The 14,199-nt window shown below is 37.9% G+C and overlaps 1 protein-coding gene across 1 annotated transcript in view; it reads right to left on the reverse strand.

Annotated features, from left to right (window-relative positions):
* Nucleotides 1-4,833: 4,833 nt before the first annotated feature.
* grin3a (glutamate receptor, ionotropic, N-methyl-D-aspartate 3A) overlaps nucleotides 4,834-14,199 on the reverse strand; it is an 89,779-nt gene continuing 80,413 nt past the window's right edge. Inside the window, exon 10 of the mRNA XM_033975896.2 lies at nucleotides 4,834-5,682. Within this exon, the coding sequence (XP_033831787.1) occupies nucleotides 5,133-5,682 (550 nt within the window). The 3' untranslated portion in view covers nucleotides 4,834-5,132. The remainder of the gene's footprint in view (nucleotides 5,683-14,199) is intronic.

A 14,199-nucleotide genomic window follows, 5' to 3' on the forward strand; every position in this document is an offset into this window, starting at 1 on the left:
CCCTCGGACACAAAGCACAGTGACAGCTCAGCCCTGCCTCCCAGGCCCTGCTGATAACACGGTCTTCTGCTCTGTCAGGTATTCATTTCAGCACTGTCACATACGGATTCCCCTGCAGTAACTCAGTCTAACCCAATAGACCCATCCACATGCATCTAAAGGCAGAATACTGACCATGGCACTTGTATATACAAAATGTCATCCTAGCTTAAATTGTTGTCCCCTAGCAATGGCGAAGAAGGATAGCGCCACAACCAAATGCCAGCGAAATGTAGAGTATCGTTTGTGTTTATGACCAAAAGGGGTTTTTGAAGCATGATAAAGGAGAGGATTTTTTTTATTTCTTTTGCAATTGATGGCAGTGGATGTAGCAAAGATTTTGGTGACCTATTTTTGCCTCTTCAAAAGCTAACTCGGGATTGTGACTTTACACCTCATAGAATTGTCAGTGAGCCTAATGTTTCATGTTAAACTAAGGGCAGTTTTAAGATGCCAAATACTAAATGTAACCATGGTAACAGCTGCTTTTTTGACATTCCTTCGCAAACTCTATTAGTAGATGAGAAAACATTTAAAAGTACACTATGCCATTTTTTTGGTGGAGGTTTGTTTTCACTGAAATATTATTGCATTGGCCGGAATGTTCCACTGTATTAAATTCTTCTATAATCGTGTAGACAAGCCAGGCCAAGTTACAATTCAGATCTGTGGAGAGGTGACTCCGTTCATAGTAAGAATGCATGTTTTTCAAGGTTCATTTTTAGGAATTAAAAACACCTATACATTTAACATAATATGCAAGATAGAAGCCATAATATCTCCCCACCAGAGAAGTTACATAATTCGTCTTTAAATGAGTTGCTCCAGTTTGAGTTGTGTTTTTTGCTACAGTATTATAGAGAAACAATTGGACAGATAGGACAACATTGGTTTTGAAACTAAGCTTACAAAAGGGTGCAAGAAAACAAGTAGCCTAATTGCAAACATAATTAACTATATTATTATGGAGGCTGAGTTTGTGAGTTCAAAAAGAGGACATGAGCAACAAGAGAGGTAAATTTTAATAACATCCAAACAATTCAGGTGCAAGAACAGTGGCTTCACAAAAGGAGTCCTCCAGTGCAATTGACTGTATGAGAATCACATATCTGAGAGTGGTGAGACCTTTCAATGTTTTGAGTAAACAGAGAAAAACAACCCAAAAGACAATTCTGTACATGAGCAAAAATACAACTGGAAACTTTTGTAATATAAATATTAGTGGGCGATCTTCCTATTTGATGAAACACAGAGTGCACTTTGGTGTCATATGGTGACAGTATAAACGCAGGAGGATACAAACAGATTGCAACGAAAATGGGGAGAGATAAAACGTTTTTAGATAAATGGAAAATTGGAATTGAAAGAAAAAAACATTTTTGTGTGACTGTTTTTTTTTTTTTTTTACAAATTTGCACTCACTATGGTCTTAAGTGTCTTATGTTCTGCTTAATACAATTTAAATATTGATTAAAAATAAACATATTAAACCCTCTGGCATCTTTATCCATTTAATTATTTTATGTTAATCCAAAGAAAATATTGTTATAATGTTGTTTCCTCATCAAAAACATTGTTTCATTCACACATGTTTAACACACAAATCCTGCATACAGGCTTTGTTCTTCTGTCAAACTGAAAACACTCGATTCCACCGTGTGATGTCAGCGAATGATAATACAGGAAGCATTTTTTACAGTGTTTTTAAACTCCATACACCTTTTCTATAATCATTTGAATAATTTCAGACTTGGAACTGCCAAACTATGAACCTACAGCTATTCTTTAAGCCTACTAAAAACACTAGAAGATATTCTTGAGTTTTCTGCGGCAATCTTAACTGAACAAAAGGTAAAACAAATACTAAAAAAGGCAACAATTTATGGTTATTCTAGTGTATTGTAGACTAAAGCAGTTCAATGGAGCTTAAAAATAGCTACCTAACTTAACTTTAAAACTGCCACTTGACTGACATCACAAGGCTTTAAATGAAAATTAGCATATTTTATTCAATTATCTAAAAATAACCGAACAACATGGAAGGTTTATCAAGGTAAAAATAAAAACTGCCATTAAGATTGATAAGTGTAGAAGGCCTTTAGGGGTTTAAAACATTCCTAGTATTCACAAAATGTCTTGATTTCAGCGTGATTTCATTGAACAGACTCACTACCAGCTCTGAGTGCGCTGCTGCTTTGGGACTGGCACTCCTGCTCCAGCCTCGCCCCGTCAGCTTTGAGCCAGGACCACATGTGCACGGGGCCAGGCTGTGGTGAACTCAGAGACATTAGACTAGAACATATATAGGGAAGCCTGAATAAGTGGGCCTGAAGCGTGACATCAGAACTGCGTGTGGCTCCCAAAGTCCAAATGGCCGATCTAGCCCTAAACGAATGCAGGATAGTTAAGTTTAATGCCATACTGTGGAACATTCCAGGCAAAGCAATATCATTTTCATGGGAAGAAGCAAGTAGCACACCCTCCATAGTTAAATGTTAAAATGGAAAACATGATAGATTTATTTAAAGTCAGTGTTTTATGTTTTTAGGATAAGCTACGTCAAAAAAATTCCAGTCCAGTGGATCCTTGGAGCTATGTTCTTCTCAAAGGTCACAAATGACAGTGCAGAACAAGCATGGATGAGAATGTCCTAGGGGGTCATATAAGATCATGGACCAAGAGAGAGCCTGGTACGGTACAGCTGTGTCCCACCATGACGACTGGCCTGAGGAGGGGGGGCTCGTGTGTGCTCATGTTCTTACCCATGGGACATTGAACATCGCTAAGCTGGCATGAAATTGTGCAAGAAGTTAAGACGTTGATATAATGTTCTTTTACTTACGGTGAAAAAAATATCTAAAAAGGTTGAGGTGTAATGGAAAAAAAACCTCACAAGATCATTCTTCACACGTGTTTGAAATCTTGAAATTCTGTCTCACGAAATCATACGTCGCGAGATTATGTCCCATCCCTACTATACAGAATTTTAAAAGCAGCTCTTAGTGACATAATCAGACTGTTGTGCGCTGTCTGCATGAAATTATAACAAACTATTTTATCAAGCGCATACCTGGAAGATGCACTGATGCGCTATTAGCCAACTAGGAGCTGTTAGCATGCATGATCTGGGACGCTCATTATGTGTATTTTAAGCACAACTGATTCGACTCAAGTCAAAATGGAGTCTTAATGGACATTGCTGACGTAGTGTTAGCGCAGTAATGTAAACAGATTGTTCAGCTGATGTTAGAACACAGCATGCGGTGCTAGTATTGCAGTAGCATGTAAACGTGCAGCTACTTTTAGCATTCTTGGATATTTATACAAAATTGTGCTGTTGGACCAATTATTTCTTCTCAATGTAGTGATATATGTATTTGGCACTATGTAAGTCTTGTTCTTTCCCATTAAAATGAATAGTTTCTTCTGATGCCGACTGAATCTATCCCTGCAAAGAAAGTGAGGGATAAGTTTGGACCACTGCTAAAGTTACTGTAAGTTGTTCTGTAAGTTTATTCGATTTTTTTTTTGTCGGTGGCAGATATGAAACCTATTCCCTTCTCACCTGGCCTTTTGTGCAGGCTCACCTGTGCTTCCTGGCAGTAATGTAGATAGCATCTAGTGGTGATATGTGAGAATACAACAGCGGCAGTCCAGTTTTAAAATAACTACTTTTGTATATCACAGTTTGAAATTCAAGTTGAACCCCTTTAATACATATTTTACTGATATTTCCATGACATTACCATAGTCAAAAGAAGAAAAAGAAGCAGATCGCCCACTAACTAAACATTACATTACACCTTGGGAATTCAAACGTGCTGCATACATTTTTTTGACTGAGAAACAAAAATGCTGAATGAATTTAACAGGTTCTGATTTATGAGTTGAAAACTATAGATCGTATCTGGCACACCAACTTGAATAATTGTTTAGGACATCATCAGTGTTATCTGTGAAGTGCAGGACATTTCAACACAGTGACCCATAATGACGCAAGGTTTACATCGTCATAGAAACAAAAACCCACTGTGTCACATAACTAAGCTTATACACCTTAACATTTACCTCAATAGCCCTCTAAATTGACCTCTGGATCGGACCATAGTTTAAGAAATCACTTATCAAAGATTGGGGTATCAAAAGCCAAATTAAACTTTTCATTTTTTTTCTTTGCTGATAGACGCCTGAAGCAAGACTCTGGGGACATAACCACATAACTGGTTGGGTTCAACTTAGGGTCATTTACATTAGACGCAGGTGAATTAGCCCATTAGGCTTAAACGCCAGCGAGCCCTCATATCTGTGGTTGCGCTTATCTTCATTGCAAGCAAATCTGTACCTTCAAGGGAGGGAATGGAAGATTGGATGGAGGAAAGGAAGAAATGGAGAAAGAAGGAAAGAAGATTCAGGATGGGAAAATGAGTGGAAACGGGGGGGACAGATTGCACAGCTATTCAGTGAAAGCATTAAGCTAGTGAAACATCAGAAGACATTTTGGTTAAAGAGGCTGTACCTGATTTTTTCATGTAGCTGAGCAGAATTTGTCTTGCCCCAGTACCAATATATAGTAGAAACAGCTCTGAGATCAAAATAAGACAGCTGTGCCCTGTCTGCATCTAATTATAGTGTTTTTATTATCTGGGAATCAGGAAGTGCACCGTTATCATGCTAGTTGCTAGCATTATTGTGACCAAAGCTCATCTCTGGCCTCTAAAAGTTGTAAGATGCACTCTTCAAGATGAATAATTAAGATGCTCAGAATGCATACGATAAGTGAAGAATAATTTTCGATCACTGCAAAACATTTAAAATAAACTAGTTTTGCTTTTAAAAATCAGGTACAGCTCCTTTAAGGTTCCACATTTCATTCCACCCATTCTGTTCCGATCTGATCTCAGTCCAGATTTTGGGAATTGTCTCTCTGGAATTTTGAGATCTCTTAACCAACGTTACAACCTCAGTCCGAAGGAGGGTCCTGCCCCCTTTAGTACTTCCCAATCCAGATGGCAGCCATGGAATTTATAGGAAGGAGGTTTCCGAGAAGGGTCCGGAAAAGTATCCAACAAGGTTTCACCGGACTACAATATCCATCAAAACTCTGGTAGTGTGTTCGTGTGTTGATTAGTCTGCTGGTGCGACTGGGTGTACGAGGAAAACTGGTTGGCCTGGTGTACGGTAGGCTGATTGGAAGGAGTCTGGTGTTCCACTTGGTACTGTTCTAACTCCCTTTTCCTTCTCATAGCAGACTGTAGCTGCTGTTTTATCATGTGGATTTGACTCTCCAGTTCTGAAAGCTCTTGAACCAGGGGATTTCGACCCACACTCCCGAGTCCCTGTCCGCATTCCCCCATTCCCATTCCCCTGCAGTGCACCGGTGTTATGCCCGGGCACGTCCCCCCCTGTCCAGCTACTAGACGTCCCAACAGGTCGGAGCGCCCGTTGGAGGTGGTCACGATGGGTAGGTGTTTCTCCAGTAAGGGGAGGGCGTGTGGGTGAGGGGAGGGTGGGGGAGGAGCGGGGATGTCCTGGGAAGATGGCCGCTCCAGGTCGTTCTGCACCTCTGGAATGACCCTGCGCCGGTTGCAGTGGGAGGAGTCTGTCGCGTTCCAGCATGCTGATTGGTTGTTTCCTTCGTTGCACCTGTAAATAGATGGAAATTATTGGTGTTTTGGAATATAACATGACGCATTTAGTTAACAACAGTTGACAATAGAGACATGTTTTCTAATCTTGATCAAAGCTGATAAAAGTTGTAAATTAGTATGTGATTATGAACCCACAGACAGGCTAAGAAGGTTAAATCAATGAAAATTCAATGTTTAACTACTGTTCACCATTGGACAGTGGTTAAACATGACTAAATCTGATGATGTTTTAACATATTGACTTGTGTCATGTCCTATACAGTGCACAATACAGTGTAATATCATAGTTGCAGTATATAGTGTTGTAGTATTTGGTACTATTTTATACTATAGATTGCTTTAGACAGCTTCTGGTTTCAATACTTTTTTAGTATTGAGTCAGTCAAGGCTGTTTGTAACATTTTCAAATTTTTTATAAAAGAAAAATTCAATTCTGTCAACTGGAGAGGAGAATCCAACTGATAGTCGAACCTCGGATTCTTCCCACCCAGTCGCAGAACAATGGACCAGCTCTATACTCAACATCGGATGCTCGAGGGTTTATGGGAGTTTGCCCAAGCAGTCCACATGTGCTTTGTGGATCTGAAGAAGCCATGCCTCCCTTGACAGGTGTTCCCAGCACATCCCACGGGGAGGAGGCCCCGGGGGAAGACCCAGGACACGCTGGAGGGCCTCTGTCTCTTTGCTGGCCTGGGAATGCCTCACAATTCCCCTGGAAGAGCTGCAGGAAGTGTTTGTGGAGAGGTAAGTTTGGGCCACGCTGCTTAGACTGCTGCTGTGACCCGCCCCCAGATAAAGCAGAAGAAAATGGATGGATGGAATTCTGTCAACTGGATAAAAAGTTTTTGAGTGAAGCAGTTTCGCTGCTCATCTGCAGTTCTGGTCAGATTGCTGGTGGACACTGCCTTTTATCTACCTGATATGTCCTCCCTTCAGATAAATACAAGGCAGTGTCCACCTGCACTCTGATCAAAACTGAAGAAGCTGCTTGGATGAGCAGCAAAATGTCTTCACTCAAAAACCTTTTGGCCAATTGACAGAATTGAATTTTTCTTTAACTATGATTCATACCTGGATGACTGAGGGATCACGCAGACATTTTCTAATTTTACAAACGCCAAACCAATTTCCTATGGAGCTGGTGTTCACTGTTTTGAAGCTGCAAGCACAGCAGGCACCAATTTAACAAGCTTGCCATAACAAAGTTTGACAAAGGTTTAACCAAGATTCAACAATCAAATGTATTTAAAAACCTGTACAGTATGTATAGATAAACACTTGACTCCAAGGTCCAAGAATTTGTATGTGCTTTTATTTTCCCTGCTATAATCATCCTTGAGGACATTTGTACTATAGTTTACTCATGAGCACCAGCAAAGGTAGGAGGTGTGTAGGTGGAAGCAGAAGTGAAAACTAGGTGTCCGAAGGTCATAACAATATATGTAAGTATGTATGTATTACTTGACCTTGTGCCATAACCTTCTTATCTATTAGTGAAAGCAATAACGCCATGGAGACAAAAATAAAAGTTGCATAATACACCTTTTCATTTCTAGGACCTTTCCACTCAAAACCTTTATATAAATATGTTAAGCTGCAAGTTTCTGCTGAACTTTCTGTAGTCGATAATTATGACACTAGAAAACTGCAGCTTTAGGAGTACCATATGTCCAGAGTCTAAAGCTCTGCAGACCACGACTTGGCATACTGCATCAAACTTATAGCAAATAATTCAATAAGATGCATTGTATTCTCTGTTAATATGAAGTTTGATTAACAATTGCAATTATGTTTGATCCAGCCAGATGACTTACACCTCACTTAAAGGTCCTAGAATACGCAAAACTGACTCTTTAAGCCACAAGAGTCATGTTGCCACCTCCTGAAAAACAGACCTGTAGTTGTATTTTGTTTCATTCACACATGTTTGAGTAACCGCTTATTATTAGTCTATCTACATCTCCAAAGCTCAAAATGCTCTGTTTCACCTTGTGATGTCATGAAGCGGTAGTTTTCAAGTTAAAAGCTACCATTTCCCTTTTGTTCAGTAGAGATGGGAAATTCCAGGAGTGATATTATCCAAATAATTCTAATGAAGTTGTATGGAGTTTAAAAACACAGTTGAGCACTTATTACCACATGACATCACAAGGTTGAACAGAGGTTTTTTTTCTGTTTGAGGGAAGAACTCATTCTAAATATGCCAGGTTTGTGTGTTAAACCTGTGTAAATTAAACAATATGCAGCTCCAGGTATTTTTTTGATGAGGAAACAGCTCTCTAGTCTCTGAAAGTTGTGAAAAATGCTTAGAAACTCATCATGGTGAATAATTAGGAGCCTCAGATTGCATAAGGCAAATGAGGAATAACTTTGGACCACTGCAAACTTTTTAAAATTAACTACTTCTGTTTTTCAAGTTTTTAAGGAAAAATCAGGTTCAGCACATTTAAAGCAGTTAATTCTGTATTGCAGTGACCTGTAAACACTGGAAAAGTCCCCAAAGCTTCAATAAACAATAATGTAGATTTTATTTGATGTAGAAAAATCCGTATTTGAAATGATCTGAAGGCACACCTCGCCAGCTTGGAGGCTTTTATCTTTCATTATCCGATCCTGTTCTTTGCTCTTCCATTCAGTGCACTCTTATTGGTTTTATTTATGAGTGTATGATGCTTTCCACTCCAAAACACTTATCAGCTCTTTGGGTTTCCTGGAAAATGCTACACAAATTAAGTGAGCCTCAATTACTTTAGGTTGAATCGCCTTATTGGTATTCATTCAACTATTTCATCTTGTTCGGCCTGGTTTCTGCTATTAGTGAGCGGTGAAGAGTACTACAAATTGGTATGCAAGTAAAAGTACAGTTACATGGCTAAAAATGTACTCAATCACAAGTGGCAGCATTTTTGATCAGTATTTTATGTAAAGACAACAGTTTGAAGTTGAATTTGAACCACAATCTGCATTTTTCCTGAGCTCTGGCCAGTCAGAAGGGGTAATACAGCGTTATGTGGGTTTGCGGGTTTAGAAAGAAACAGATACAGCCGGACTTTGGGACAATTGGGACTTGAGATGTATTGAGTACTCATATGATTTTAAATGTAACTAATTACAATTACAAAGCTACACTTATACTCAATTATAAGTACAAGTACAGGTTTAAAAATCTACTCAAAAAAGTACAATTACCCCAAAAATCTACTCTAATTACAGTAACATATATTTGTATTTGTAATTATTTACTTTCCACCCCTGCTATTAGTGTACGGTTGTTGCTTTAGTATTAGTGAATTAGTAAAGTATATATATATGCTTGACTGTTGTGTCAGTGATTAAATAATAATAAATAAATAAATCATATTTGCAGGCTTTCCGGCAAATTTTCAAAACCTTAAAAAATTAATTGTATGTATTAAAATAGATCAACTTAATAATAAACTCAAACACATAATCAAAATAATATATGAAAAAAGATGACTGATGATTTACGAAGGGTCGGCATTTCATTGTTTTTCTATTTTCAACCAAGCAAACTGTAAGAGTAAGCATTCCAGATACTTACAATCTGTCACCCTTATAGTAAAACGCAAATTGAATAAGCAGGCATTTGCAGTAGACAACTCTTACAGTACTTTTCTTTGAGTTATAACTTGTCCGTAAATACAAGTATCAGTTTGGCTTGAGTCCAGAATACACACTTCTTCAATACTTTTCAAAGATGTGAGCCTGAGTTCAGATGACCGTGATCAGTCAATCAGTCAAATGCATGGTCTGTCCATATCAAAACAAATATGGCTGCTTATGAGGGAAAAAAACAAAGGAAAGAAATATCACAGAGCAATGAAAAATATTGCGGATATCTTCTGATTATTTTAATTTTGAAAATATTGAATCTGAGGTGAGAGAAATGTGATTTTATTTGTAAATGATAGGTGACCAATGAGCTCCTTTGTTTCATGTGTCACTGAAAAAAACAACAAAAAAAACCCCAACATATCTGATTGCATAAATATCTTGGATCTGGCTTGAGATGCGACAGAGGGCATGGTGACCAGACTGATATTAATCTGTATATATAAAAAAATAAAAATAAAAAATACAGAGAGATATCATTTTGGTCCATTTAATGTGCAGTCGACATCTTAAATTTATCTCAAAACATTGTAATAATGTTTTATTCATGTACAGCTGCAATGTCTAATGACTTGGTAATAGAAATGGGATCATTAAGTTACTGTTTAAACTGCAGAACTTCATAGTGGCACTTCACTCTAGAGAGCCATACATTTTCATTTATGACATTCATAACACATTTTTTAAACTCCACATGACAGTTTAATTGTTTTTACTAATCGCTAGTAAGGACGGGAATGTAGAATAGGGGGTGAAAATTGAAAATATCTGAGAGTTCAAACCTCAAACGGTGGACAATACAGCATTACTCAAACATGTATCAAACAATCAGTTAAAATACTAGGCCTGTCACGATAACACCTGTTGAAGTACAATATATCACAAATGAAAATATATAGACGACTAACGATAGTGTTGAAACTAATGCCACTAACACTAAAGCAGAATTTCCCCCAGTTGTATTTGTAACATTGTTAATGACTGAATGTATTGTTGTTTGTGTTGTCCTGTCTCTTGTCCCGTTTTAGATGCTGAGGGACTGCGAATGAAAATTAGCTGTGCAGCTAACTTCGGCACATTTACACGTGTATTTTTACTGGTGTTTATTAATGTGCATTGTCCCTTTTAAATAAATAAATAAATAAATAGAATAACATGAGCTGTATAAGCTAATAAATGAAACACTGAATGAGTTATTTATTCAACCCTCTACAGCTCAAATCTTACTGTTGTACAGAAAAATTACACAAAGAGAAAGTACTCACAACAAAAACTAACCTGGTTATCTGTTGAGTTCTATACTTTTATCAATCTGGAACAGCTCTCGCTGAAAATGACTGGGAAAACAATTGGGAAAATGATTGGGAAAACATGGAATGTCATGACGACTATTTGAACTTGATTGGTTGAAGTGTCACAACTGCAGAACAAGCCAAAAAAAATCAAACTTTTGTTACATCCAGTTGAGAAAAAAGCACAGACATCTTCCCTGTCCACAAATGCATAAAGTGCACATACTATCTGCACAAACAAAATAGTCTATATTGAAGCTAAAAGCGGCTGAAGTACATCTGGCTTTGTTGCCATATTTGTTTTAGTTCTTTGGGCGCTTTGTCTTTGGCTCCCACCCAAACAGGCTTCCACCCTCAGTGCTGCTCTGTCATTGGTCCGCCCACTGCTGGTCCAATTTATAGTGGGAGTATCTCAAGATGGATTCTTGTGAGTTTGTGAGCTTTGTGAGAATCCATCTTGTGCAAGGTTAGACAAAGACATGTCAAAGATGCTAATTACAACTCTTTAGGTCTCCAAGTGGCTATATGAGAAACAATCACTATATACCTCCTCACCATATCTGCAGGTCATCACAGCTTTTAATTCATTGTATCACCCGGCCCTATCTAAAATCCATACCATTATAATCTAAACCATGCTAACAAGACACTGCCCGGAGCCTCAGACAGGGCAGTCTGTCTGAGATACAGCGATTAAACATTAGCCAATTAGAGGCTGCATCTGTAAAACTCCTAAACTCTCTCTGATGGCCAATTAAGATGGACTGATTTTGTATCAAATGAAGTGCAGAGGTCAAAAAGAAGATGTTAGTTTCCACCTTCATTCTATACACAGTCTATGGAAGGTCTGAATGTGTTTAATATTTATCATAATATTAATTCAATCAAGTGGCATCCACCTGTTGCCTTATTTAAATGAAAATGTAATGAGATGATTGTTTCTACAAATGTACAAGCATTTTTCCTCGCTGAGTTTCCATGCTGAGTGTATGTGAGGCTCAGCAGGTGAAGTTTTTAATTTTCAGGTTTTCAAATTGTGTAATTACCAGAACTGGGCATGTTTTGGACATATAAAATAAACCTGAAAAAATGGATAGTGGAAAATGGATTTGAATAAACTAGATCTTACTGTAAATTGGAAGTACATCTCATCTTTTGGAGTCTTGGATAAATAAGGCTTAAAATTAAATCTCAATATATCTTGTGGTACAATTCGCCAAAATTTAGTTTATTTATTTATTTTTGTTAATACCCCATAGATTTGACATCTATGGGGTATTAACTGCTAACATATAACATATTTAGATCACAATGGCACCTTTTATTCTTTTGAAAACGCTATATTCACTTAAAACAACTTATTAACATCTTTTAAAAGTTTCAGTTTTGATTTTGACGCTCTGAATCTCTCCTTTACTCTCCATGCTAAGTCACCCCCCTTCAGAACACTATCACAACACAATCGGCGTGCATTCCTCCAATGAAACTACTGCACATTGCATCAGGTTTGTCAAGTTGTTATTCACAGGTGTGTATCATGCTTTTGTGTATTTATGGAGAATTGTCGTGTGGGAGCTTATGAGTTTTAGTTGTCATTCATGCATGTTTGAGTAATTTAGCGATCTGTTTGAACCCAGGTGTAAGGTTCTTTCCAATACTCAGCCCATAAGCATACATCATATACAAAAGCATAGTACAAAACTGAACACAACAACTTGACAAACTTGATGCGATGTGCCGTAGTTTCAGTAGAAATTTCAAAACAATACAATTTAACATGGTGATCTAAATATGTTAGGTGATAGCAGTTAATAAGAAGAAGTAAAATACCCCCTCTTTAACGTGAATTTAGGTTTATTATAGACCTGGTTTAGATCTGGTGGTTCTCAGAAAACCAAATATTCTCTCAGGTGGTCCTTGCAGTAAACAGTTTGGGTACCGCTGGTGTTTCCCTCATCATTTGATACAAGTACAAGACTGAGAAATAAAGTAAGATAAATAAAATTCTAAGGAGTGGGTGTGAAGTCGGTGGGTGTGAAGAGTGAAGAAATGTCTGATTTATGGATGTATATTTGGCAACAAGGCAAGAAGGCAATGTGTAAATAGGAGTAAGTGAATCAGCAAGTGCAAGAAAGCTGTTTGGATATAATCAATCAAGGTTATTTCTGCGAGCTTTATAATAATTACCACATTATTTATAGAAGTGGTGCAGTGGAAACACCAACACAACAGCCCTAATTAATCTATGCAAGCGACTGTTTATGATTAGCCATATGAGCTCGGAACAGTTGCAACCAAAGGCTTTATTTACTTCGCAATTCTGTCAGCTGCAACTGTGAGTGATTAGAATAGTTTAGTCTTGTTTATGAAATTAAATTAGCTGTGAAAAGGATGAAATGTACTTGTAAATCATTATCGAGTGTGGACAGAAGGAGATGGTTAAGTACTCTACAACTTAATTCAAAGTAACAGTAAGGAGATCAGAGGTAACTAGCCAAACTATTTTTAACATGAATTTTTGCCATTCCGAATATAGATTGAATAGTGTGGTAGACAAAACTATTTTCCTCATAGTAATTGAGTTATTGATTCAAATCCTAATTATAGCGCGCATCTTTCTACAAATCATAGAGTACAGGGACACCTTCATGGTAATTTACATCTTTTTGTCTATGACATCTAGGGATCGAAAAAGTCAGAATGTGATAATAAGTGAGGATACAATGTGACTTTACAAGTGAATGATAACATGACAATTATTATTAGTTAGATGCAAGATAATCCTGATACCTCACAGTAGTACTCGAGTCTCAGATTTTGACTAGTTTTTCAAGTTACTTTCGGGACTTGAACATAATGACTGGTGACTTGACTTGAGTCCTTTCTGAGAGCCGTGACTCGTGATTCACCTTGTGGTTTTGGCAAGAAGACACGGACTTGGAATTCATAAGTCGCCTTGACAAGTCCTTATACTTCAGAAAGGTTCATTTAGGTCTTTTTAACTAGTGCTGTTTACAGATACCTTGACATGGTTCAAATGCCTTCTGCATCCTTCTTCGGCAGGGTCACTGCTGATCATAGACTATAAATATAAATGGACATGGCTAACCCGCCAGCCGCGTTCCAAATAGAAGTGCTTCAGGCTCCATCGACTCAAAAACTGTCACCCCTCTCTATGTTACTGCTGCTGTCAGGCTCAGGTCATTTTGGTCTTAAAATATTTCTATTAAGTTGCTCTACATGATTCTGGTATTTTTATTTCGCTATTGTATCTGTAAATCAAGATATGAACATTAATAACAGACAAATGAGGCACCTTCTTTCCCTGACGTTGCTCCTGCTAGTGTTCGCAGCTGGTTTGATTGATATTTATTTATTTATTTATTCAATGTTTAACCAGGTGGGTCAATTGAGAACAACTTCTCATTTACAACGACGACCTGGATAGGCAGCTTCAGTGAAACACATAAAACACAGACACACACATAAAACACAGACAGCGTTGATAGCGTTGTTAAGCGCAAGCTCCATGCTAAACCGGAGGTCCAAGCGAGAAGGGGTGTTACCTTCAGCAGCCTCGCTCCAGA

Source organism: Periophthalmus magnuspinnatus, chromosome 12 (genome assembly GCF_009829125.3).
Source record: "Periophthalmus magnuspinnatus isolate fPerMag1 chromosome 12, fPerMag1.2.pri, whole genome shotgun sequence".
In the NCBI taxonomy this organism is placed as follows: Eukaryota; Metazoa; Chordata; class Actinopteri; order Gobiiformes; family Gobiidae; genus Periophthalmus; species Periophthalmus magnuspinnatus.